Here is a 27,373-nt window from a genome sequence, read left to right as displayed (position 1 = left end):
AAAGCTATTAATAACTTTCTCTTTTATTCAGAACTACAGAAACTAGAAGCCATGGAGGACTGAGCCACTATTCCTAAACTTAGTGCACAATGAATTCACATACCAAAGCTATATGTAATTGATGCAGGAGGTTTAACATGACAGTAAGACCATGGTACAACAGTGGATAAACATAGTACTTAATGTAAGTAGTGCTTATGGCATTTTATGCTTCCCCCAGCCAGTGCTGTAAGTGATTTACAAATATTTTGCCATCTGCATACTGGCTGTTCTCTGTGTGTTGGGGTGGTGGTGGTAAAACATCAGACATTATCTATGTACCTGTGGATGATGTAGTACTCCCTGTTAGCAAACTGCTCAGCTAACAGGCAGTAGGAAACAAGCTAGTTTCATAGTGCACCTACCAGATCAGAAGAGGTAAGCCAATTTAAAGGTTACAAAACCCTTTATTTTCCTGGATAGTCTCTCTCGCTCTCACGCTCTCTCTCTCTCTCTCATCCAAATTACATTTACAAAGATCCCTAAACTCAGTGAATTAAAACTTTCTTTGCTTGATTTAGCCTGTACCCAGGAATTATCTACCACTTATAGAAAATATCTCACAATATAATTGTATTACTGGCTTTAAAAGGAGCAGCAGGAACTCACCAAATAATCCAAATGAACCAGGCCACCCCCTGCAAGGAAGCTTGGGTTGAAGTATCGTTGCCTTCTCACATTTCTATTGCCAGAGACTCTGTAGCTTACAGAAATAGTTCATGATAAGTAATGATCTAGAAATAATGATCTAGAAATATATAAACCTAATCTTGATACCGTTGATATCTGTATATAATTGGTTGCCAGGTTTTAGTCAAAGATTCTAGTAAATTGAATGTTTGCAGCACATTAAACAGGTAATTCCATTACACATTTTCAAATGCCTTACCTATACCTCATGATAAAACCACCCAAGGGTGATTGCTATTTTTTGCTACTTGCACCCATTGAATGACTTTTATAATGTTGACACAAGTGTTTCTACCATGCACCTCTTATTTGCAAAGGCTAGTATTGATTAAAAGTAGGAATGTGGGTAGATAAATCATCCACCCCCATTGCCACATACAGCTTGTAATCAAACTTTAAAAGTGATATTCATCAACTATTTGGAAGGCAAGGGTCATTGTCTTGCTTCTGGATATGAAATAAAGGTGATTCCCAAAATGAGGCAGAGCCCTAACATAATTAATTACTTTAAAAATAGTCTCATTTCTTTTGGAGTTAGGACTTTGTAAAGTTCAAATTGCAATCTGTACATGCAATGTGTTTCATTACCTTTATTTTTGATATAGAATGTACCAACTTCTCCTTAGGTATATCTAATCAAGTGGTCTGCCACACCTCTATTGATGATGCAGGAAATAAAATTTTCATTGTACATGCAAATGTGAAGAATTGATTCTGCAATGCCAGGTGGTCTAGTGCAGGTGGGTTAAGGTGAATTGTGTCGGGCTAATCTTTGGTGACCAAGTGGGTATCAGCTTAGGGAAAACTTTACAGGATTGCAAACAAAGTTTGTTGAAAGTGACCTCAGTTTTAATAATAATAGATTGAATTTTGCTTGGAATCTTTTATGTGATCTGTTTCCTGTCTCCTACTTATCTTAGGTAGGATAGTTTTCAGCTATCCATATTTCCTTTGGAATAAAGATCTCTCCCTTTTCAAACATTTCTTTAAGGCCATGGTCCATGTCCAGAATTTAGTATGTAGATAACATGTGAGTGTATCTAACAAAATACGGGGAGGGTATTCCTCACTATAGTGATGTCTATGGTCTCTTGCATTATAAAGGCTAGCATAGATTTGAAGACCAAGCTCCAGACATAATTAGCTAGGAGGAGGAGGCTCAACAGAGACATCATGAGCTACGGATGCATAATGATCTCAATACAGACAAGAATAAGAAGTTATGTACCTACCATAACGTTCCATGTTAGTTGTCTTCTTCTCGTCTTCTTTCTTGCTGGATGGGTTCGGAGCCGATCCTCGGCTCTGACTCGGCCAATACTAAAGCTCGAGAGCTAATTCCACCGGCTCGAGGCTCCCCTATATCCCACAATGCTAGGCGGTAACTACTCGGATCTCGTTTGATAGCTATACCAAGCAATCCTAGTCTCCATAGAATGGAGTCGGGGAAACCCACCTCAAACAATCTGCGTAAAGGAAAGGCAGACCTCAGTAAAGATAGAAAAGGTGGGAGAATGTGTGGGAGTAACAACTTTCGGAAGAAAAACACAAAAGAATTCTGGTCGGTCTGTCCAGGCTTGGGGGAAGGAGGGTGGGACGCAAGAAAGAAGGCGAGAAGAAGACAACTAACATGGAACGTTATGGTAGGTACATAACTTCTTAATGTTAAGTTGTCAATCTCGCCTTCATTCTTGCTGGATGGGACCGCGTCCCTAGCACCTTATCCCGGGTGGCCTATCGGAACAGACTCTTGAGAACAGTGGAACCAAATTTGGCACGGCTTCTGGAAACCATGTCCAATTTGTAATGTGAAATGAATGTATGAGGAGAAGCCCAGGTTGCTGCTGCACAAATTGAATCTATTGGCAACCTGTCCTGAAAAGCTACGGATGTAGCTAATGCCCTAGTTGAATGAGCTCTAGGTCTTGAGGGTAGTTTTTGATGTCTGATCTCATAGATGAAGGTAATTGTAGAGGTGAGCCATCTAGAAAGGGATACTTTAGTGACTGGAAGGCCCAATTTACCTTCCGCATATGACAAACAATTGATCAGACTTTCTGAATTGTTTTGTCCTGTCTAAGTAATATCTCAGTTGGTGATGAACATCCAAAAAATGTAGCTTTTGTTCTGACATATTTGAATAGTTAGGGAAAAAAACGGGGAGATCAATAACTTGGTTTAGGTTAATTTGAGAAGAAATTTTAGGTAAAAAGGATGGATTAGTACGGAGGGATACCCTGTCTTTGTGAAACTAAGTAAGGAGGATGACTGCACAGAGCATGGAGTTCGGATACTCTTCTCGCTGAAGTTATAGCTACCAGAAAAAGTGTCTTCCAAGAAAGCAACACAGGCTTTGTTGTATTCTGGACTTTTGGAAAGTTCCTGTGTTGTCCATTTCCTTTCTTGGATAGAGGGAGGTTTCTTTGTTCACCAGTGGCAGTGGAGAACTTAGAGCAGCCTATCTATCCCTGGAGGAGTGTTCCCAGCACAAGAATCTGGTAGTCTATTGGCCATTTTGGGCCAATTTCTAGCTCTTTCAAATCCCCCTGTATAAAACCCACTTTGGCGAGGTTTTTGCACTTGTTACTACTCAGCCAAGCTCCTCGTGGTCCTGCAGAGTGGTGCTAGCAGCAGAGAGGCTAAAAGAGCGACTGCTAACCTGATAAAAGTGTTTTTTCCTGCTACTACCTGGGCGACTGTCCGATCTAGCTAAACTGCAAATATTTCTGCTTCTTGAACTGTTTTAAACTGTCTAAAGTTGCTTTTGCACCTGCACATTTAAAGTTTGTCCTGTTTGTTGCATTTACTTGTTGAGGCTACACACTCAAGTGCGCTAGCCTGTGTTACATATTTATTGCAATTTCCTGCTGTTTGTTGCAAAAGAAAAAAAAAGTTATCCTTGTTTCCCATCTTTCCTGACCTAGAGTAGTCCAAATACAGGCTTTGCTGTATTCTGGACTTTTGGAAAGTTCCTGTGTTGCCATTTCCTTTCTTGGATAGAGGGAGGCTTCTTTGTTCACCAGTGGCAGTGGGGAGCTTGGAGCAGGCTATCTGTCCCTGGAGGAGTGTTCCCAGCACAGGAATCTGGTAGTCTGTTGGCTGTTTTGGGCCAATTTCTAGCTCTTTCAAGTCCGCCTGTATAAAACCCGCTGTAGCGCGGGTTTGCGTGATTTTGTGCGTAGCGCTTCATCGAGCAGCACCGCTTATTTGGGTTTGAGCCTTGGAACTGATCTAGTTCTCATAATAAACACCCTATTCCTATGCTAAAGCCTAGCACTTGCTCACTAAAGCAATTATATAAGTCAGCACTAAAAAATTAAAAGCACTACACCCTCACAAACTCCCCTTGAGTAACTTGTTCCCCATTGGCCCTTTTTTCAATTATAAAGGAATTCCCAATACTATTCTAGCATGTCCAAAGGTCAGTTGTCAATCTCCTCTCCGGTCCAGCTGGTGAACCTGGGAATCTTGAGGCAATGTTACAACTGCCTAATGTACACAGACAACCCTCTCCTCCTCCCAACAAATTCCAACACATGTGAGAGATGCAACCATATAGCCAAACTGGAGGCTAAGCTCTCTCAACTCAGTACTGGCATAACCAGTCAGGAGGAGAAGGAAACCACACTCACTACAATTCCAGTCTCACATAGACCTACCACGACAGCAAACCAAACACATAAACACACAAAAACATACTTGGAGGCTCTAAATAAAAATCTGCCTAAGCAGCAGAGACCTCCAAAGCAGACACCCAAGCAACCACTACCCCAAAACAAAACACATGCAACACATAGCTCACAAAGCCAGTGTGCCGAACAGTCACAGCCCTTAAGGCTAAACAACACACCTGATACACTTGTAATAGGTGACTCTATCATCAGGCACACTGACGTCCCGCTCACCAGGCTGAACAAGGAGAAGGTCACGGTGAGCTGCCTATCGGGTGCTAGGATCTGCCACATAACACAAGCACTCAGGTCACTCCAAGGCAAGTACAAATATGACTCAGTCATTGTCCATGCTGGTGTGAATGACCTGAGATGTACCTCTCTGGACTACATGAAAAGAGACATAGTGGAGCTTTCTGGGCATGTAGCCCAGGCCGGTATGACTCTGACCTTGAGTAGCATCTTACCCTCACCAAGAATGATGCCACAGTATGAAGACAAGATTATCAATTTCAACAATTGGCTTAAGTATTGGTGTCATTCAAAGGGGATCCAATGCCTGTCAGCCTGGGATGACATGCTCAACAAGCCACGATGCTTCACTAGGGACGGCTTGCACCTGTCACCCCTGGGCTTTCGGTTATCGGCAAAGGCTCTTGCTGCCTTTTTTAGGCAAAGCTCAAAAGACAAACCCACCTCCATAGGTATCACAAGGGATAAGAAACTAAGAGTAATGCTACTCAATGCCAGAAGTCTAAACCTCAAGATGCACACACTCGAAACTCTCCTTAGCATGGAGAACATCGATATCTGTGCAGTAACAGAAACCTGGTTCAAGGCTCTGGAGAGCACCCCAGCACTACCAGGTTATACCTCATACCATGCTTTTCAGCCCCAAAACTTGGACCGAACCACAAAAGGAGGGGGAGTATCAATATTCGTCAGATACCCACACCTCCAGGTTGGTGGCACAGCACGAAGCATCAGAGACTATCCATGTGCAACTAACAGTGGGTAAAACTGCCTTCCAGTTTATAACCTGCTACAGACCACCCTCCCAAACCCAGGAACCCCACTCGGCCTTCCTGAGAACACTGGAAAATATGAAGGTCTCTCCAAACACCATTATATTGGGTGACTTCAACTACCCAACCATAGACTGGGAGCATTACTCTAGCTCCAACACCCTAGCCCAAAGGTTCCTAGAATTTATAAACTCAAATGCTATGGAACAACTTGTTACCACTCCCACAAGAGGGGAAAACATACTGGACCTGATCATCACCAACATGGGGACTCTATGCTCCAGACCAGAAGTGTATCCCTCACTGGTAAGATCAGACCATAAACTAATCTCACTGGATATTCACATCCCGACCCCACCCCATGCCCAGAAAACCACAGTGAAACTTCTCTAAAGCAAATTTCACACTCCTCAAAACTGAGGTGGAATCCTTCAAAGCCCCCGGGCCTCTGGATAATATGGCCCAGACCACAAAATCCTTTATAAACGCATTCTATGAACACCTTCAGGAATGCATGGATCATGCAATCCCAAATAAAACCAAGACCCAACCATCCAAAGGCAGACGTCCTGTCTGGTGGACCCCAGCCATAAACAAACTATACAATAGAAGGAGGAAGCTACTACATGACAGAGCAAAATCCCAAAAAGGGAAGGCATCTCTGATCAGTATTAGCAAAAAACTACGGGGGCACATAAAATCGTCTAAGGCCAGCTTCGAGAGAAAAATTGCACAGGACACTAAGGATAATCACAAGGCTTTCTTTAGTTATGTTAGGAACCTGGGTGGGAATTCCCAGATATGCTCAGAATTGGTCCAAAATGACAAAATACACCGAACCCACAGACATTGCCAACATCCTAGCTGACAGGTTCAGCGCAAACTCCCCCCCCCACCAAAAGGGCTAATATCTATCCCAGAAGAGTGCTGCTCCAGCGACATCTCAGATGCTCAGGTAAGAGCTGCCCTCTCCAAAGCAAGAAACACAGTATCAATGGGACCAGACGGTGTCCCGGGCTGCGTCCTACATGAACTCCAAGAAGAGCTAAACCCAAACCTAAAACTACTTTTCAATCTCAGCCTTACTACAGGATATGTACCCAAAGAGTGGCGTACAGCAACAGTGGTCCCTCTCCACATAGGTGGTACCTCAACGGATCCTGGAAACTATCGCCCCATAAGTCTCACTAGCTTGGTCTGCAAAGCTATGGAAAGGATCATCATGGACCTTATAAATAAAGATATTGGGGACCTACAGACACTGGATCCTACCCAGTTCGGCTTTGTTAAGGGCAGATCCTGCCTCTTAAACCTGGTCAATTTCTTTGAAACAGTCAACAAGGCCATTGACAAGGGGATGGTGGTCCACACAGCCTACCTGGACCTCGCAAAAGCCTTCGATACAATACCCCACTCTGGCATTATAGATAAGCTCACCAGCTTAAATATAAACCCCTATGTCACTAGATGGGTTGCAAACTGGCTCAAGGACAGAACCCACATGGTTAGAATAGCTGGAGCCATGTCAGACTCCAAACCAGTTACAAGTGGCATCCCACAAGGCTCAGTCTTGGGACCTCTCTTGTTCGGTATATATTTCTCGGAGGTACAGGCCAACATGGAAGGACTGTGGCTGACTAAGTTTGCAGATGACTGCAAACTGGGCACCATAATAGACTCTCCAGCTGACACAAGCATCCTCCAAAAGGGCCTCATAGAAACAGACAACTGGTGCCAGAGCCATGGCCTCAAGCTAAATGCCAAAAAGTGTATAGTCATCCCCTTTGGCAAAAACAAAGTGCCCACAAATTACCACATAGGTGGTAATCCATTAAGTACAGAAGAAGTAATTAGGGACCTGGGGACCCAAGTTGATAGCAATCTCTCATTTGACAACCACGTGGCCAAAGTGGTTAGAAAAATATTTTATATAGCCCACCTAATCATGAAGGGATTCACATCTAGATCAGGGGAGGTCATCGTGCCTCTTTACTCATCCCTCATCAGGCCCATAATTGAGTACAATGCCCCTTTTGGGATGTACCTTACCAGACACCTGCAGCAACTGGAAAGATCCCAAAAGTACCTCACCAAGAGGATCAAGGGGCTCAAACAGATGCTGTATGCTGCCCGGTTAAAGAAACTCCAGCTCTACTCAGTGGCATACCGCCTGCTCAGAGGCGATCTGTGCCTGACTTATAAAGCCATGTCCAACCCAGAATTAATGGACATGCTGCACCTCAGAAAATCCAAATCCCATCGAGCTACGCGCTCGAGGGACTTCAACCTCAGCACTGAAATAAATAGGACATGCTGTCGGGACAGATTCATAACCCAGAGGCTCCCTTCACTCTGGAATAAAATCCCAGTCCTGGTTAGGCAGAGTCCCTCATTGACTCTCTTCAACAGGAATCTTGAAGAGTGGATGGGAGATCGTAGATTTACCCCGGGTATCACTTCTGTGTCACTGTTAGACAGAAGAGCAGTATACTAACCTCGAAAAAGGGCATAGCAAAATTAATTTAAAATGGGTGGCGAAAGCCATACACACTCTGGCTAGGCTTATAAATGCCCTAGGGCAGATAGCCTAGTATGAACCTATGAACCTATGAAGCCGCCGGTTCGAATGGGGGAAGAATTAAAGATGCCAGAACCAAGTTCAAATCCCATTGAGACGGGGGGTCTTTGATTGGAGGTTTGAGAAGAAATACACCCCTTAAGAAGGCTTTACAGAGTTAGTGAGCCATGATGCTGGATTCTGAAACACCAACATGAAAATTTGATATGGCAGCCAATTGAACTCTAATGGTTGATGCAGAAGATCCTAAATGAAAGAGTTCTGCTAGAAAGTCTAAAATAGACTGGATAGGTGCAGTAAAGTGATCTATGTTTTTCGATGATGCCCAAAAGGAAAAACGTTTCCATTTGCTAGTATAAATCTTCCGGGTAGAAAATTTATGAGAGGCTATCAAGATATCTCGGACCGAGCGAGATATTGAGGGAAGCCTGGCTAAGGTTGGAATCGGATAAACCACGCTGTGAGGTTTAGAGAAGACAGAGATTGGTGCAGCTGACCTGATTGGGTGATCAGATCTGGTACTGGGTCCAGATGCCAAGGCTGCTCCAAAAGGTAACGATGAGGAAAGGGAAACCATATCTGTTGAGACCAGTAAGGGGCAATGAGGATCATTGTCACTCTCAAGGCGATGGCTTTCTGAATTAGTTGAGGTATCAGTGGAAAGGGGGGAAAGGCATACAGAAGTCCCTGGGGCCAATCGTAGACTAGAGCGTCTCTGGTGGGATGGCCTGGTAACGGGAAGAGAGTGAAGAAGTCGTGACACTTGCTGTTTTGGGGAGTAGCAAAAAGATCGCAGCAAGGCTGGCCCCATCTTAGGAATACTTCTTCTAGAACTGACTTCTTTAGAGACTACGAGTGGCATGAGAATTGCTCTGCTCAATTTGTCTGCAATAACGTTGGATTTCCCGGGAATATGCATTGCTATCAGAAAACGCTGAGAAGAGATCGCCCATTGCCAAAGTCTGAGTGCCTCTCTACATAAAGGGTATGATCTGGTTCCGCCTTGTTTGTTGATGTACCACACTACGGACATGTCCGTTTGAATTGCAATAGTCCCCGTGGGAAGAGAGTCGTGAAGGGCTTGCAACGCTAAAATCACTGCTCTCATCTCTAAGACATTTATGTGCAAGTGGCACTCGAAAGGTTGCCATGTGCTCTGGACTGTCCTGCCCTGATAATGCCCCCCCACCTGATCAGGGAGGCATCTGTTGTCAACGTGGCAACTGGGGGCAGAAGAGTGAAGGGTCTTCCTCGGAGAAGTTGAGGTGATGTGATCCACAAAGACAGTTGATTCTTGCATGCTTGAGTTATCAATATGGTATGGGACATCGGGAGTTGTTGAAAGGACCATTGAGTAAACAGCATCCATTGAAGGATCCTCATGTGAAAGCGAGCTAAGGGGAGAAGGGGAATAGCTGCTGCCATGAGTCCTAGTACCTTCAACACCAGTCTGGCTTTGACTTTGACACATTGTAAGAGAAGGGACACTTGGTTCCGAATGTCTGACACCCTCTGCTCTGTGAGTCTGGCTGAAAGAGTCCGTGTATCTAAGGTGGCGTCTATAAAAATAATAGACTGACAAGGCGACAAGGCAGATTTTTCGAAATTTATTGAAATGCCTAGAGCTTGACAAGATTGGATGGTGAAGTCCCTGGATAGGAGAAGCTGATGTCTGGTGGTGGCAGTAAGCCAGTCGTCCAGATACGGAAACACCTGGAATCCTTGACGTCTCAAGTGAGCCGTGACCACTGCCATGCATTTGGTGAACACACTGGGGGCTGTAGTCAGACCAAAGGGCAGGGCCCTGAATTGGTAGTGACTGGCTCCCAGCCTGAAGCGGAGATATCTCCTGCAGCGTCTGTTCATTTTGTGGTAGTATGCGTCCTGAAGATCTATCAAGCACATCCAATTGTCCTGACCCAAGAAGGGTAGAATGGACTGTAGCGTGACCATCCGGAATTTCGTTTTTTTGACAAACTTGTTTAAGTAGCTGAGATCCAGTATGGGTCTCCAGTCCCCTGTTTTTTTTTTTTTGATACCAAAAAGAATTTGGAGTAGATTCCGGATCCTTGCTGGTCTGCCGGGACTGATTGGATGACTCTTTTTGATAGCAGCTTTGAAATTTCTAATGCTGCTTGTTCCCTTAGACCGGGTGGAACATCTGGAAGGGATCTTTTTGGTTGGGTTGGAATGTGAATGAAGAGAATTTTGTAACCCTCGGATATGATTGACTGTACCCATTTGTCTTGAGTAAGGGAAAGCCAGGCTTTTGGGTACAGTGATAACCTTCCCCCGACTGCCTCCGAAGGTGGACAGCCGGGCAGCCCCTCAGGGGTGCTGAAAGGGTTTGTCAGAGAACATTTCTCTGCTACACTGGTTTTGCGGACCTCCTCTGCCTTTAGGGCGGCATCTATTCTTATTCTCCCCTCTGCCTCTAGAGGGGAATCTGCCTTGTGCGTGAGATGAGACTCCCTGGGATTGTTTGCAGAACCACATCTTTCTTCTCCTTTGACCTTTGGGATAGGGTCTAGAAGGGGTAGAAAAACGGACTCCTACAGCAGAGAGAGTCTTACCTTCTACCTCACACCTGGTCAATGTATCCTTCACCTGTGGACCAAACAAGGATGATCCATCAAAGGGAGAATTGGTAAAGGACGCCTTGAAAGGGTCCGCAAAGTTGCAAAGCCGCATCCAGGCGTGCCTTCATAATGCAACACCTGTGCCTGCGGCTCTACTCGCCCCATCTGCTGCGTATGAGACCAGCCGCATGGAGGAGTTAATGATGGAATTTAGGGTTGCCAACTGGGAGTTCATTGTGTCTTTGAACCCCTCAGCTGTAGGATCCTTCATCAGTTCACCCATATCCTTGAGTAAGTCTCTTTGGAGACGAGTGAAGTGGCATAAGTAGTTCAGCGACTGCATTGAAAAGGTCGCTGACGAGAACATCCGCTTGCTGTACCTGTCCATGGTCCTAGATTCCTTATTAGGAGGATGGACAGGAATCGAAGGATCAGCTAACTCCTTCTTTCTGGCTGCAGCCACCACCATGGCATCAACAGGGACACCTTTGGATAAAAACTTTGTCTTTGGGGGCAGTAATAAATTTGGATGGTCTCCTCGGGGTGGGTTCCACTGAGTCAGGAGCCGTCCAAGCCTTTCTTGCCACCACTTCCATAAGGGGGTCAAAGGGAGGGAACACCCAGGAGGTAGAAGGGCGAGAACCAAACGCCTCAAGATACACTGACTCATCCTCCGAAGGATTAAGGGCTGGCCAGTTCCCCCTCTGTTTCAGGATCTCAAGGATGTCAGCAAAGGAGACATCCTCAGAGGGGGATCAAGGAGACCCTTCGGATTCCTCTAAGTCAGTGTCAGAGGTGATTGACTCCCCTGAGTCAATGTGCTTCCTCTTGCACTGCCTCTTCCTTGGGGGATTTCCTGCAGGGTCAGGAGAGGCCTCGGAAGAGGAGGAAATTCCCAATGGGGAATCTTGAGGAGTTGGCTCTCTGTGGTCTGGGACAAGGGGGTGAGTAGAAATCACTGTAGACACTGTAGATGGAGGGGCTGAAGGAGCTGACTGTGGGGCAGAACCTGGTTCTAGCACGCTCCGCATGACCTCAAAGGCACCCCTGTCAGGCAAGGCCCTCGCTCCGAAGAGACAAGGACCTCCCCCTGCACCGACAGACGGCTCCGAAGCCGATGTCGGAGCCGAACTCACCAACACTGAAGCCCCGAGAGGGAGAGCAGGGTCGGACAAGGGTCCGATGCCACTCGCCCCCTTGGAGCCGACGAGGGAAGCTCGGCGCAGAGATCCCTCCAAAGAGGAGATCGGGGCAGACAACGGAGCCGAAATGGAAGGTATTGGATCCGACGCACCGACAGTCATGGCTCCGACAAGCCTTGGCTCTGAACTCGAAGGAGTCGGAGGAGGAATGTATTGGGGAACGGGAATAGCCACTGACTGTGTCGGGCTATGCAGCATTTGGGCCAGTGCCTTGGACTTGAGAAGTCTACTCACCACCCTCTGCAAATCATGGTCTGATAACCTGGAAGACCGAGAGGAATGAGTTTTGTGACTTCGCTCCGAAAGGAGAGGGGATCCTGGCGCAGAGTGCACGGATCCTATAGAGGGGGACCTGGACCTCTTTCTCAAATGTGGCTCCGATAAGGGTATCTGAGCCGACAAAGTCTTATCAGCCTCGGCTCCAGCTGGAGCCGAGGTAACAGTATGAGGCTTAGAAACATCAGCTCCAGCCGGAACCGATGTTGAAGCCTGCTTAGACTTCTCAGCAGTCGACTCAGGAGCAGGAGCCGACTGCTTGGAAGTTTTCGAAGGCTTCCCCGACACAGATTGAGTCGGGGGGCCTTCAGGCTTTAATAAGCCCCGCAAGATAAGCTTATTCTTGCGTTCCTGCAGGACTCTAGGGCTAAATCCATGACAAAAAGCACAAGAGTCCTGCAGGTGCAAAGGCCCCAGGCAATACACACAAGAAGTGTGACCGTCTGTCAGACATTTTCTGACAGCACGAATTACACTTCTTGAAGCCTGAGACCTTGTCTTTAGACATAGTGAAAAAAGAGAGGCTAACACACACAAACACAATCCAGACACTCTCTACAGAAAAATTATTAAATAAAATATTAATGTTAATACAGAAACGCACACACACAAGCCCCTACAACACTAATCTAATAAGGGACTAGGGTGAGGGAAGGGCCGAAGGCCTAGAACAAGGGTAAAAAGGGAAGGGTTCGACAAATAGGGGTCGATATATCTAAAAGTTAAAATTAAACTAAAGGATATGTATTAGAACTAAAAAGGGGGGGTTATTAGCAGTACCTAAAGGTAAATTTGACTAACCTGCCTGAGCCGGTAGAAAAGCGCACCTCGTCAGCTATAGCGGCAAACGAGATCTGAGTAGTTACCGCCTAGCATTGTGGGATATAGGGGAGCCTCGAGCCGGTGGAATTAGCTCTCGAGCTTTAGTATTGGCCGAGTCGGAGCCGAGGATCGGCTCCGAACCCATCCAGCAAGAATGAAGGCGAGATTGTCAACTTAACATTAGACCTTTTAACTAATGCAAACATTTTGAGCAGACAGGTCAAAATTACCCTCTTAATGCTGCTATAGATATCATATATCTACAGTGAATAAAGGAGTTTCAAAGGTAGACTTACTATCCAAGTTTTCCAATATCTCATCCCACGACAATTACTTAATGTGTTTCACCCAAGTGGATATGCATGGAATGCTTTGCATACTTGTGCTTGAGGGTCTGCTAGTACAATCTACATCCTCCAGTATGATTAGAATTTTTGTAAGTTTATCTTGCATATCTCATAACACAGGGTGCTTCCTTAGCTTACACACATGGTCTGAGGTATATACATGACAAAGTTAGTACTTACTATCCCAGATAAAAAATAACTCCACTCGTTGCTCCATTTCCTTCGATAAAGCTATCTAAGACATGTACTTCATATTTACCTCTGAAAAAAATAGACATCCCCATCTTTTAACAGATGAGCTGTAGAAATTATTGTGTTGATAACTGCAGCTAGTCTATAATGTTCAGTTTGAGCAATATGTATCTCTTGGACAGCAGTTATATCTGGCATATATTATCTAGTATATGGAAATAGTCTAGCTGTCTTGACTGGTGAATGCAGGCAGCTTTTGTAAACATGTAATATTAACTAGATAAAGGGAAAAACTACTAAATCTAGTTAAACAGGAGAATTATATTGTAGGAAAGGCAGTCGTGTTCTCTTTCTAGTGCAATAGCTCAGTTCTGGGTTGGACATGGCCTTGAATGTCAGGCAGAGATCACCTCAGAGTAGGCAGTATGCAACCGAGTACAGCTGGAGTTTCTTCAGTCAAGCTGCATAAGGCATCTGTTTGAGGCCAGTGATCCTCTTGGTGAGGTACTTCTGTGGTCTTTCCAGCTGTTGCAGGTGTCTTGTAAGGTACATCCTAAATGGGGCATTGTACTCTATGATGGGTCTGATAAGTGATGAGTAGAGGGGCACAATGACCTCTCTTGATCTGGATGTGAACCCTTTTTTGATTAGGTGGGCCACATAGAAAGATTTTCTAACCACTTTGGCAATGTGATTATCAAAGGAGAAATTACTATCTACTTGGGTACCCAGATCCCTTATGTCTTCTGTATTTAGAGGACTACCACCTATGTGGTAGTCTGTGGGTACTTTGTTTTTTCCAAAGGGGATGACTATGAACTTTTGGCATTTAGCTTGAGGCCATGATTTTGACACCAGGTATCCGTCTCAGTGAGATCCTTTTGGAGGATGTCTGTGTCAGCCAGAGTGTCAATTATAGCCCCTAATTTGCAGCCATCTGTGAACTTGGTCAGCCATAGACCTCCTGTGCTTGCCTGTACCTCTGAGAAGTATATGCCAAACAGGAGGGGTCCTAGGACTGAGCCCTGGGGAACACCACTTGTAACCAGTTTAGAGTTGTACCTAGCTCTTGCAACTCTCACCATGTAGGTTCTGTCCTTGAGCCAGCTGAGATGTAGGGGTTTATGTTCAGGCTAGTGAGTTTGTCTATAATACCAGAATGGGGAATGGTGTTGAAGGCCTTTGTGAGGTCTAGGTAAGCTGTGTGTACCACCTTTCCCCTCGTCTAAAACCTTGGTAACTGTCTCAAAGACATCCACCAGGTTTAGGAAGCATGATCTGCCCTTAACAAAGCTGAATTGGGTAGGGTTCAGTTTTTGGAGGTTCCCAATGTCTCTGTTAATGGATTCCATGATGCTGCGTTTCTTAGCCTTACAGACCAAGCTAGTCAGGCTTATAGGGTGATAGTTCCCGGGGTCTGTTGTGGCTCCACCTTTGTGGAGCGGAATAACCGTTGTTGTGCACCACTCTGTGGGCATGTAGCCTGTAAAGAGGCTGAGTTTGAACAGTGTGTTTAGGTGAGGGGTTAGTTCATCTTTGAGCTCATTGATGGTGTGTTTTTGGCTTTGGAGTGAGCTGTTTTAACCTGAGTGTCTGATTTCAGGGGCTCTACATTCTTCTGGTATGGTTATGGGCCCTTTTGGGGGTGAGGGGGGGGTAAAGTTTGCACTGAACCGGTCTGCCAGGATGTTGGCGATATCAGTCGGTTCAGTGTATTTTGTGCCATTCTGCACTAACCCTGAGCAGATCTGAGCATTGCCACTTAGATTCTTGACATAGCTAAAGACTGGTTTCCTTTTCTTGGAGGAATGAGTCTTGGTTTTGCTTGCGAAAACACGATCCATGCATTCTTGCAGGTGCCCGTAGAATGCATTAGTAAAGGATTTTGCAGCTTGGACAGCTTTATCCTTAAGCATGGGGGCTTTGAAACTTTCCACCTTGGTCTTAAGTAACATGAAGTTTGCTTTTGAAAAGTTTTTTAAGGTGGTTTCTTTGTCCATGGGGTGGGGGCAGAATGTGGATATCCAAAATGATTTGTTTATGGTCGGATCAAACCAGCGAGGGGTTGACCTCCAGTGTGTAACACCGGTCGCCCAAGTTGGTGATCACCAGGTCCAATATGTTGTCACCTCTGGTGGGCGTTTGAGTTTATAAATTCTAGGAAATGTTGGGCAAGGGAGTTAGTACTTGAGCAGTTCTCCCAGTTAATGTTTGGGTAATTTAAATCACCCAATATTAGGGTGTTTTGTAGGTCCTTTATGTTTCCCAGTGTTTCCAGAAATGCAGAATGGTGGTCCTGGGACATGGTGGATGATCTGTAGCAAGCTATAATTTGAATAGCAGTTTTGCCTCTCGTTAGTTACAAGTGGATGATCTCTGAAGCATTGTGCTGTGCCACTAACCTGGAGGTGTGGGTATCCTTGAATATGGATACGCCCCCGCCTTTTGTATTTCGGTCTGGGCACTGTGGCCAAAATGTATGCTATGAGTTGTAGCCTGGGCCTGGTAGTGCTGGGGTGCTCTCTGGAGCCTTAAACCAGGTTTTTGTTACTGCACATATATTGATTTTCTCCATACTGAGGAGTGCCTCGAGTGCGTGCATTTTGAGGTTTAGACTTCTGTCATTGAGTAGCATTACCCTCAGTTTTTTGTTACTTGTGCGATTTACAGTGGTGGGTTTGTCTTTTGAGCCTTGCCTAAAAAAAGCACTATGGGGATGGCAAAAGCCTTGCCTAGTATTCAAAAGCCTAAGGGTGACAGGTGCAAGTCATGTCTAGTGAAGCAGCGTGGCTTGTCGAGCATGTCATCCCAGCTGGACAGACACTAGATCCCGTTTGAATGTCACCAGAAACTTAGCCAATTGTTGAAACTGATAATTTTTTCTTTATACCATGGTATTATTCTTGGTGAGGGCAGGATGCTATTCAGGGTCAGTGGCTACGTGATCCGAGAGCTCTTCCATGTCTCTTTTCATGTAGTCCTGGGAGGTATGGCTCAGGTCATTCACACCAGCATGGACAATGACAGTCGTACTTGTACTTGTTCTGTAGTAACCTGAGTCCTTGTGTTATGTGATGGATCCTGGCACCTGACAGGCAGCTAACAGTAACCTTCTCCTTATTCAACCTAGTGAGTGGGACATCAGTGTACCTGACTACAGAGTCACCTATCACTAGTGTGTTGGGTATGTTATTTTGCCTTAAGGGCTGTGATTGCATGGCACACTGGTTTTGTGAAGTATGTGTTTCATGGTTTGTGTTGGGAGGTGGAGGTTGCTTGGATGTCTGCTTTGAAGCTTTCTGTTGCTTTTGCAGATTTTTATTTAGAGCCTCAGAGTATGTTTTTGTGTATTTGTGTGTTTTTTGCCGGTGCTGGTTTAATGGGTCTAAGTGAGACTGGTTTTGTGATGCAAGTATATCCCTTCTCCTCTTGACTGTCTGATCCAGTCTTGGGTTGAAAGGGCTTAGCCTCCAGTTTGGCTGTATAATTGCATCTCTCACATGTATTAGTGTTTGGTGGTAGGAGGAGAGGGTTATCAGTGTACATGCGACAGTTGTAACATTATCTCAAAATGCCCAGCTTCACCAGTTGGACTGGAGAATACACCTGAAACTGCCCTTTGGGCATGCCTGGATAGGTACAGTGAACTGTTTTACTGATTGGCTGGTAAAGTCGAATAGAGAGCCTTGTCCTTCTGTACAGTATAGGGGGGTCTAGTGCTAGGGTTTATAAGTGCTTGCTATGAGTTTTGAGCAAGTGCTGAGCTGAGAAACGAATGGCTTGAATGCGTAAGTTGAAAGTTTATCTAGTTCCAAGGGAGAAATTGAAGAGGAGACTTTGTGGAGCCGGGAATAGTTATACCCTAGCTAACCAATGCTGCCCAGTGCGCAAAACCGGTTTTTATAGCAGGGAAATGAAAGAGATAGAAATTAGCTAAAATGGCCAATAAACTACTAATTTCTGGGTTGAAACAACTCCTCCATGGACAGATAGGCTGCTCAAAGTTCCCCTCTCTCACAGGTGAACAGAGAAACTTCCTTCTATCCAAGTAATGTATGGGCAAACACAGAGATTTGTAACACAGCCCTGAATTCAGCACTAACCTGAAAACTGGATTTTACTAGCGTAGAAAGGTGGGAAACAAGTATATATATGTTTTTTTTTTTTTTTTTCCGAAAATAAAGCAGATACAATCAAAAAAACACTTTAAATGCACAGAAAAGGATACTTATTGTTATATATCTCAGATCAGAGTTATAGTCAATGCCCCTAGCAATAAAGTAGGAATAAACACAAATACAGTAAAAGCAGATGAATAAAGTGCAATTTTCTTTTTTATATATGTATATGTGTATGTATATGTGTATATGTGTCTATATATGTATATGTATATATATATATATATATATATATATATATATATATATATATATATATATATATATAAACAAAAGAAAACTGATTTAAACAAGTTACCCAATTAACCAGAAAAAAGCTCAAAACTGAGCCCTGTTCCAGCAGTCTTCAATCAGACAAGTTTTAAATGAACATTCCTGCCACTAGGGTGCAGGGGAACTTCTCCAAAAAAAATGGCCTGGATCAGTGCTCAAGTTATACAAACAAAGCTAGATTCAGCAGGCCTAAATCTAGTCTATGCTACAGCAACAAGGCACACCCATTTCAGTAAGAAACAGTTCAAATAAGCAGGCACAATAAGCCTGTGACCAGAAAGTCCCAGCGCAGAAGGGCAGAATCCAGCATCTCCTCCCACAAGAGTGCAGACCGCAAACCTCCTTAATGTAGAATAAGTGGCCTGAAGCCCAAGTACTTAAACCAGAACTAATACACTTTTAGAATAGCAGACAGACACTGAGCCTTCAATCAGCAATTCCCATCTAGAAGGATGTAAGCTACCTGTCCTGCCACAACAGTGCAGACCACAAACCTTCTTAATGTAAAACAACTGATATGAAGCCCACGTGCTTAAACCAAAAGACTTAGAATAACAGCTACAATTTGATCAGGCTACTACCAAGCAGTAATAAATGCAGCAGAATAAATAAGAGGCAAAAGCAAAATAAAGTAGGAGGAAACACAAATACAGTAAAAGCAGATGAATAAAGTGCAATTATTTTTTTTTTTTTGTAGTAAAGTGCAAGGAGAGAGGAAGGAAGAACCTAAGTTGGTTGGCCTTCTCAAATCTTCTCTCTGTATTAAGTAGAGTGAACACTAGACTCAGAATATGATCTCACTGTACTCGGTTAAATGAGCAAATGAGATGGACCCAGGAGGAGTGTTCAAATACAGACTTACAGGAGGGGCAGGCAATTCCAGAGCCACCAACACTAACACCAAGACAAGAACAGGGAGGGGAACTAACTGCAGAGAGATACACAGAACACTATTCAATGAAATAATTAGGTAACAGAAAAAAATAAAATACAGTATTTTTAAAACTGCAAGTTTGCACTTATCAGAAGACTAAAATACAGTACTGCAAGTTTGCATTTAACTTCATTATGGTTAAACAACACTTGTTAAAACACAGTGGTTATGATTTGAAACACATTGATCTTTTGTGTTTGTTTTTGGAAGTTATTCTTGAAAATGTGTTTATGTTCCAGAATACATATTATTTACAGAAAAAGGGCGTAGCTATGGGAATGTCATGTGCTAATAGCTACGCCAGTATGGTATTTGCTCATTGAGAAAGACACTATGTTTTGGGTACTCATTACAATACTTCAGTTATATTTTACAGAAGGGTTGTTGATGATGTCATACTTTTTTGGAAGGGTGACTACCAACAGCTGAATGAGTTCTTGGATTATTTGAAAAGTACCACCTCCTTTCTAAGGTTCATGTCTTCTTTATCCTTGGAAGAAGCAGTTTTCTTGGATGTTAAGATTAATAAGGAAGCCACAGGTAATTTTATAACTAGGCTTTTTAGAAAATCTTATAGACAGAGCACATTATTACAGCGCAATAGTATGCATCCAACACATGTGTACAGGAATGTTTTGAAGGGACAAGGGATGAGGATGCCAAGATTGAATAATACTGAAGGTTTTCTAGCAGATTTGGGTACACTTTCGAATGAGTTCCTGACCAGAGGCTATAGTAATGTTGAAGTGGACACAATGACAAAAGAAGTCATGAATCTTTGGATGGGGAGGGCTAAGCCATACATTTCTGAAGATGGTGACTATTTTGATAGGAGATCATGTCCACAGGGAGGTGGACATATTCCTCTGACCCTGTCATTTGCTAGTGACATTAAGCAGGTCAATGATGCTATCTATTCTAATTGGGGCATCCTAACCTCAGACTCTGGTATTAGAGACTTGATAGGTGAGAAACCCCTTATTAGTTATAAAAATAAACATTTTTTGAAACAACGTCTCTGTTGTAGAGATAGTTACAATGAGTTCCCCCGATCATAGTCTTTTACAGGGACTTGTCCCTGTGGCTGTAGATATTGTGTTCATATAGAGGGTAGTAATGAATTTATACATCCTGTCTCTGGACACATTTTTTTCTTTAAAGTTAATGCTAATTGTAAGACCAAAAACCTGGTCTATTTAGCTACCTGCAAGGAAACTAATAGAATGCTCTTTGAGAGGATTTGTGAGCACCTTTATGCCATAAAAAAGTGTGATGCTACAAATGCTTTAGCTAAACATGTGTTAGAATTGGACTTGCAACATAGTTTTGTTTTTAAAGTAATGGAGGTAGTGTTTAACAATCCCAGAGGTGGTGATTTACAGAATTATACTGAACAGAGAGAACTTCAGTGGGTTTTGAGGTTTGGTGCTGAAAGAAAACCTGGCCTCAATGACAGGGTTTCTTTAAGACCTATTCTAAAATCAAGGGATTTAGTTAAGTGATAATGGCTCATTTTAATAATTGATGACTGGCTGTTTTACTATATAAATGTGTTTTGCTGTGATGATGTTTGTCTGAAGAAGCACTTCGGTGCGAAAGCGCTCACCATTTGTTGTCAAGGTTTGTTTTTATTGAAAGAAGTATGCTACTGCTTTGTCTTCTGGGATTCCTTCTACATTTTTACTTGACATTCTGGTCATTGTTTTAGTTAAAAATAAAACAAATTAAAATATTTTGTTATAAAATGAATAGCAGATTATAGCATGATGGATACAAGTAATAGCTTCTTGTAATAAGTTATAGATTTACATTTATTTGTGCAAAATGTTTCATATGATTGTGCAACTTTTTCAATTAGAATGAATTAAGACATTAAGATAATCTCATTATTGTTTGCCATGCTGGATAGAATGAAAGGAAAGAACAACAAAATGGAATATCAACAGGCATTGGATATTTACTATCTTTTCTCTTTTAGTTTTGAAACTTGAAATCCATGGAAATGGAAAATTTAAACAATCCCATATAACATCTGCAATGTTCTTACTTACACTGTAGAAGTCAAACCATCGGGCGTTTGGAAAATAACCAAGTACTGTGTATTGATTCTGAAATGAAAAAGAGTTGATCTTTATGCAACCTTTCAAACTGATGCATTTACACCACAATAATTAAACCTTTTTAAGTAAACAAATCACTTCTTGATCTTCTTCACATAAGCAATCTTTATAAAGCAGCACTTTCATAACATTAAAGCATTTTACACACAAACTGTGCTTGTACACAGTGGTGAAGTGACTGAATATGTAGAAGCATTCAGTATTCACACCCTCATCCATCTGCTGTCTAGAAGTTTTAGAGATGATATTATTTAATGGTGCATGCTGACGTCTTGGTTATAATTCATTTGGGATAAAGAAAGCTACCATCTGCAGGTAACAACAAAACTAATTTAGAAGGTATAATAATACAACACCTGTTAAGCTTTATAGTTCCTTTGGTTAAGTAATATACTACCTGTCCTTGCATACCATTTTAATCCTAATCAACTTTCCTTTTGGTGCTTGAATTAACTTACTACATTTGGTGTTATATTGGCCTTACCTATCCCATGGTCAATAATTATATACTACCCGTAGTGAAAATAACTGGGATCTTTCCATAGATACTTTAAGGGAACCAATGCATTGGATAAAGTATTTAGAAGCTGCGTTTGTCCATTACCAGTAATGGAGCAATAGTGGGGTAAATCTTCTGTTTCCCATCTATGGATCTAAGTTGTTTGAATATGGAACTATTTGTTACATGGATGGGGAAACTTTCGGTACAGCAGAATCCTCTGCAAGATGTGCCTGTCCTTCCAAACCATTCTAATGATGGCTGCAGAACAGGTTTATATCCCAAGACCGAGTATTAAAATGAAAAGTATTACAACATGTACTGAATTGTATAAAAACTCCACAGGATTCATAGGTTCATAGGTAAGTACTAGGCTATTGGCCCTAGGGCCTATATAAGTCTAGCCAAAAATGTACCCTGGCTTTCGCCACCCAAGAAAATTATTTTCCTGTGCCCCTGTTGAGCAGAGCCACAGAAGTGACCCCTGGGGTGAATTTCCTATTTCCCATCCAATCATCAAGATTTTTCTTGAAGAGTGCTAATGAGGAGCTCTGTTTGACATAGATAGGTAGTCTGTTCCAGAGTATGGGAAGTCTCTGGGACAGGAATCTATCCCTCCAGCATGTTCTGTTTATTGTGGTGACCAGGTTTAGGTCCCTAGAGCTTGTAGCTTGGAGGGATTGGGATTTCTTTAAGTGGAGCATGTCCAACAGCTCTGGGTTTGACATAGCTTTGTATGTTAGGCAGAGATCGCCTCTGAGTAGGCAATATGCGATGGAGTAAAGCTGGAGTTTTTTGAGATGGTCTGCGTAGGGCATCTGTTTGAGGTCAGTAATCCTCTTTATGAGGTATTTCTGTGGCCTTTCCTGTTGTTGTAGATGTCTTGTGAGGTACATACCAAAAGGGGCATTGTACTCTATAATGGGTCTAATGAGTGATGAGCAGAGGGGAACAATGACCTCTTTTTTTCTGGATGAGAAACCTTTTATGATGAGGTGAGCCACGCTGAAGGATTTCCTGACCTTTGTGGTGATGTGATTATTAAAGGAGAGACTACTGTCCACCTGTGTCCCAAGGTCTCATCACATTTTTGGCATTAAGTAGACTACCAGCTATGTGGTAGTTCATGGGTAAAGAGTTTTTACCAAAGGGGGTGACAATACACTTTTTGGCATTGAGCTTCAGGCCATAGCTTTGACACCAGGCATTTGTATCAGTGAGGCCCTTTTGTAGTATGTCCACATCGTTAGGAGTTTCGATTATGGCTCCTAGTTTGCAGTCATCTGCAAACTTTGTTAGCCAAAGACCTTCTGTATTAGCCTGTACTTCAGAGAAGTAGATACCAAACAGGAGAAGACCCAGGACTGAACCCTGTGGTACTCCACTTGTCACTGGTCTGAAGTCGGATTTGGAGTCCGCTACTTTCACAGTGTGGGTTCTGTCCATGAGCCAGTTGGAAACCCATCTTGTGACATAGGGATTTATACCTAGTTTAGTGAGCTTATCTATAATTCCAGAGTGGGGGATGGTGTTGAAAGCCTTGGCGAGATCTAGATAAGCTGTGTGAACCACTTTACCCTCATCTATGGCTTTGGTGACTGCTTCAAAGAAGTCAATCAGGTTTAGGAGACATGATCTGCCTTTTACAAATCCAAACTGGGTAGGGTCCAGAGTTTGGAGATTACCAATGTTTTTGTTTGAGTTAAATGATGATACATTCCAGCCTTGCAGACCAGGCTCATCAGGTTAATGGGAGGTAGTTCCCGGGGTCCATCGTGGCTCCCCCTTTGTAGAGTGGGATAACCGTCGCGGTGCGCCATTCAATAGGCACAAAGCCTGAGGTAAGGCTATGATTGAACATGGTACTTAGGTAGGGTGCCAGTTCATTTTGTAGTTCATGTAGAATGCAGCCTGGGATATTGTCAGGTCCCATGGATGCTGTGTTCTTGGCTTTGGAGAGTGTGTTTTTTACCTGTGCAGCCGTGATTACAGGAACTTTGCATTCTTCCGGTATAGAGTTGGGCCCTCTAAGGGGTGAGAGGGGGATAAAGTTAGCACTGAATCTATCTGCCAGGATGTTGGCAATATCAGTTGGTTCTGTATATTTAGTGCCATAGTGCTGTAACTCAGAGCAGATCTGAGTGTTGCCATTGAGCTTCTTGACATAGCTATAGAATGCTTTGTGGTTGTCTTTAGAGTCAGTGGCAATTTTGTTTTTGTAACTAGCTTTGGAGGATTTTATGAGGGATCTCAGCTTCTTACTGAGGTTGATCAGGGAGTTCCTCCAGTTATGGGATTTTACTCTTTTTTTGCAACAGTTTCTTTCTTCTGTTGTAGAGTTTGTTTGTGGCAGAGGACCACCAGATTGGCTTCCTTTTTTTGGAGGATAGCATCTTGGTTCTATTGGGCGGCCACGGTGGTGCAGTGGTTAGCATTGCCACCTCACAGCAAGAGGTTCTCTGGTTTGATTCTCAGCTGGGGTGCCTTCTGTGTGGAGTCTGCATGTCCTCCCTGTGGTCGCGTGGGTTTCCTCTGGGTGCTCTGGTTTCCTCCCACATCCCAAAGACATGCAGTAGGTGGATTGGACACTCTAAATTGGCCCTAGATGTGAGTGTGTGTGTGATTTCTGTGGAAGGTTGGGCACCGGGCTGGCAACTCAACACCATAAAACTCCACTGCCAATCATGAGCAGACAGATGATCCACTGTGGTGACCCCTAACTGGGAAAAAGCTGAAAGAAGAAGAAGCATCTTGGTTCTATTAGGGATAGCATGATCCATGCACTCGTGTAAGTGCTTATAAAGTGAATTTGTGTAGGACTCAGCAGTGATACCTCTATTGTCCATCTGCATGGGTGTCATGAAGTTTGCCACTTCTGTCTTAAGAAGTTTGAAGTTGGCTTTGGAAATGTTTTTTTACGGTGGTTTCCCTAATTGAGGGTGGGGGCGGGATGTGGCTGTCCAGGGTGTTTAGCTTGTGGTCGGATCTGACCTCTGGTGTGGAACACCGGTTGCCCATGTTGGTAATGACTAAGTCTAGGATATTGCTGCCCCTGGTGGGGGTGTGAATAAGTTGACCCAAGGTGTTGGAATTTATAAATTCCAGAAAACGTTGAGCAAAATAGTTGGTACATGAGTAGTTTTCCCAGTTGATGGTGGGGTAGTTGAAATCGCCCATTTATTAGGGTGTTGGGTTGTACCCTAATACTTTTCAGTGTATCAAGAAATGAGAAGTGGGAATCCTGGGGCATGGTGGGGGGTCTGTAGCAAGCTACATTTTGGATTGCGGTCTTGCCCAGAGTTAGTTGCACTTGGATAATCTCTGATGCATTAACTGTGCAACTAGACTGGAGGTGTGGATATCCTTAATGAATATTGACACGCCTCCACCTTTAGTGCTTTGTTCCGGGTTAGGTGGCCGAAAGGTGTGGTATGAATTATAGCCTGGTAATGCAGGGGTGCTCTGTGGAGCTTAGAACCAGGTCTCTGTCACTGCACAGATGTCGATGTTCTCCATTTTAAGGAGTGCCTCGAGTGATTCACAAGTGGGATGCACTGATGTGTCACTATATTGGTTTATTTATTTAATTAATAGGTTTATAGGTTCATAGGTGTGTACTAGGCTAATGGCCCTTGGGCCTTAACAAGCCTAGCCCATAGAATTACCCTGGCATCATGCCACCCGACCTTAGTTCCCAGTGCCTCTGTCGAGTAAAGCCACTGGAGTGATTCTGGGGTGAACTTTCTATTTCGCATCCACTTATCAAGATTTCTCTTGAAGAAGGTTAGTGAGGTGCTCTGCTTGACATGTATGGAAAGTCTATTCCATAACATGGGCAGTTTCTGGGTTATGAACCTGTCCCTCCAGCATGTTCTGTTGATTGTTGTAATGAGGTTGAGGTCTCTGGAGTGTGTGGTGTGGAGGGATTGGGATTTCTTTAGATGTAGCATTTCTAACGGAGCTGGGTCAGACATGGCTTTGTAAGTCAAGCAGAGATCACCTCTAACTAGGCAATATGAGACAGAGAATAGTTGGAGTTTTTTTAATCTGTCCATATAGGACAAATGTTTAAGGCCTAGGATCCACTTTGTGAGGTACTTTTGAGGCCTCTCTAGTTGCTGCAGGTGTTTAGTGAGGTACATGCCAAATAGGGTATTGTACTCAATGATTGGCCTAATGAGGGAAGAGTAGAGGGAGACAATGACCTCTTTCTTCCTGGATGCAAAACCCTTAGTAATGAGATGTGCCACATAGAAGGACTTTCTGACCACAGTGGCAATGTGGTGGTAAAAAGAGAGGTTGCTCTCAACCCTGTGTTCCCAGATCTCTTATAATGCCTTCTGTGTTCAGTGTACTAACATCGATGTGGTAATTTATGGGAACTGGGTTTTTCCCCAAAGTGGATGATGACACATTTTTGGCATTGAACTTAAGGCCATGGTTCTGACACCAGTCGTTGGTCTCAGTGAGCCCTTTCTGTAGGATGTCAACATCACTCGGGGAGTTAATAATAGCTCCCAACTTGCAATCATCTGTGAACTTTGTCAGCCAGAGTCCCCTCGTGTTGGCCTGGACTTCAGAGAAGTAGATACCAAACAGGAGGGGACACAGGACTGAACCCTGTGGAACTCCACTCGTGACTGGTCAGCAGTCTGACTTGGAGTCAGCTACTTTCACACTGTGGATTTTACCTGTGAGCCATTTTTTAACCCACCTAGTGATATACAGGGGTTGACGCCTATCTTAGTGAGTTTTTATATGATTCCTGAGTGTGGAATGGTATCAAAGGCCTTGGCCAGATCAAGGAAGGCTGTATGAACCACCTTTACTTCATCCACAGCTTTGGTGACTGACTCGAAGAAGTTGACCTAGTTGAGCAGGCATGAAATACCCTTCACAAAACCGAACTGGGTGGAATCCAGTTTGGAGATTCCCTATATCCTTGTTTGTTAGGTCCATGATGATGCTTTCCATAGCTTTGCATATCAGACTCGTCAGGCTAATGGAGCGATAGTTCATCATCGTTAATAATTTTATTTCTTTATTTAACAGTTTAATAACCAGGTAAGTGAGCTGGTATACTAACCCTTTTCAATCACAATCAGAGTATAAACGTACAGAAAAGATAACATATTAATGAATATAATATGACAATATCACAGAACTAATCAAAAAATATCAAAGTATCATTAAAAATCAATGAAATGTACATGCATATTTAAAATATTTTCATAAGACAATTCAATTTGCAGTTAAGACATCTGTTTACTTAAGACAGTTCCATTTGCAATGTCATATCTATCTTCTTATATAAGACAGTTCCCTTTGACCAAGTCAGCTGCAGTGTATCTACATAGTGTTAGAAATTATAGTATGTAACAGTTTGCAAGGAGTTAGTTAAGCGGTATTACAGATGGATTGTGTTCATCATCTAGCAGTAAGCATATTCCCATACAAGGGAATTTGACCTATCTCTACCTCTCAACATTTGAACATTGTAGGTGGGAGAAACAAAGATATGTACAATATTATTACCTGTGTGAAAATCAACAACCTTTCAACTCATAAAATCCATTAATAGCAGACTACAACATATTTTTTTTCAGTGTGATAAATTAAAGCTTTCTGTAAACACCTACACTTTTGTTGAGAAACAGTTGAGAATCTATGTAGTCCTTGAGTATAAAATCTGTCCTAGTATTTTACCTCTAAATGGAAACTGAGCTAAAACCAGACAGTTTCATATCCCACATAATTTAATAACCCCCATCTGAATTCAGTCTCATGTCATGTGTTTGTCCTGTCAGCTCCACTTTCCACACAAAATACCAAGACACCTCATAGACATTTTCTAGTTTATTAACATGATTCATATGTCTACCAGGAATGAACTCAGCATTGTACAGCTAACAAACTACATACCACTGAAACAGCAGAACACTCCAATT

General features: G+C 43.2%; 1 protein-coding gene across 1 annotated transcript in view; it reads right to left on the bottom strand.

The window, feature by feature from the left end:
- The window catches only part of LOC122800743 (maltase-glucoamylase, intestinal-like), a 1,506,799-nt gene that overhangs the window by 103,412 nt on the left and 1,376,014 nt on the right, over positions 1 to 27,373 (bottom strand). The window contains exon 43 of the mRNA XM_044069982.1: positions 20,858 to 20,914. Coding sequence (XP_043925917.1) covers positions 20,858 to 20,914 — 57 coding nt within the window. The remainder of the gene's footprint in view (positions 1 to 20,857; positions 20,915 to 27,373) is intronic.

This window comes from Protopterus annectens, chromosome 4.part1 (genome assembly GCF_019279795.1).
Source record: "Protopterus annectens isolate FY-2018-M chromosome 4.part1, PAN1.0, whole genome shotgun sequence".
NCBI classification, from domain to species: Eukaryota; Metazoa; Chordata; order Ceratodontiformes; family Protopteridae; genus Protopterus; species Protopterus annectens.
This window is presented reverse-complemented; position numbering and strand designations above follow the sequence as displayed.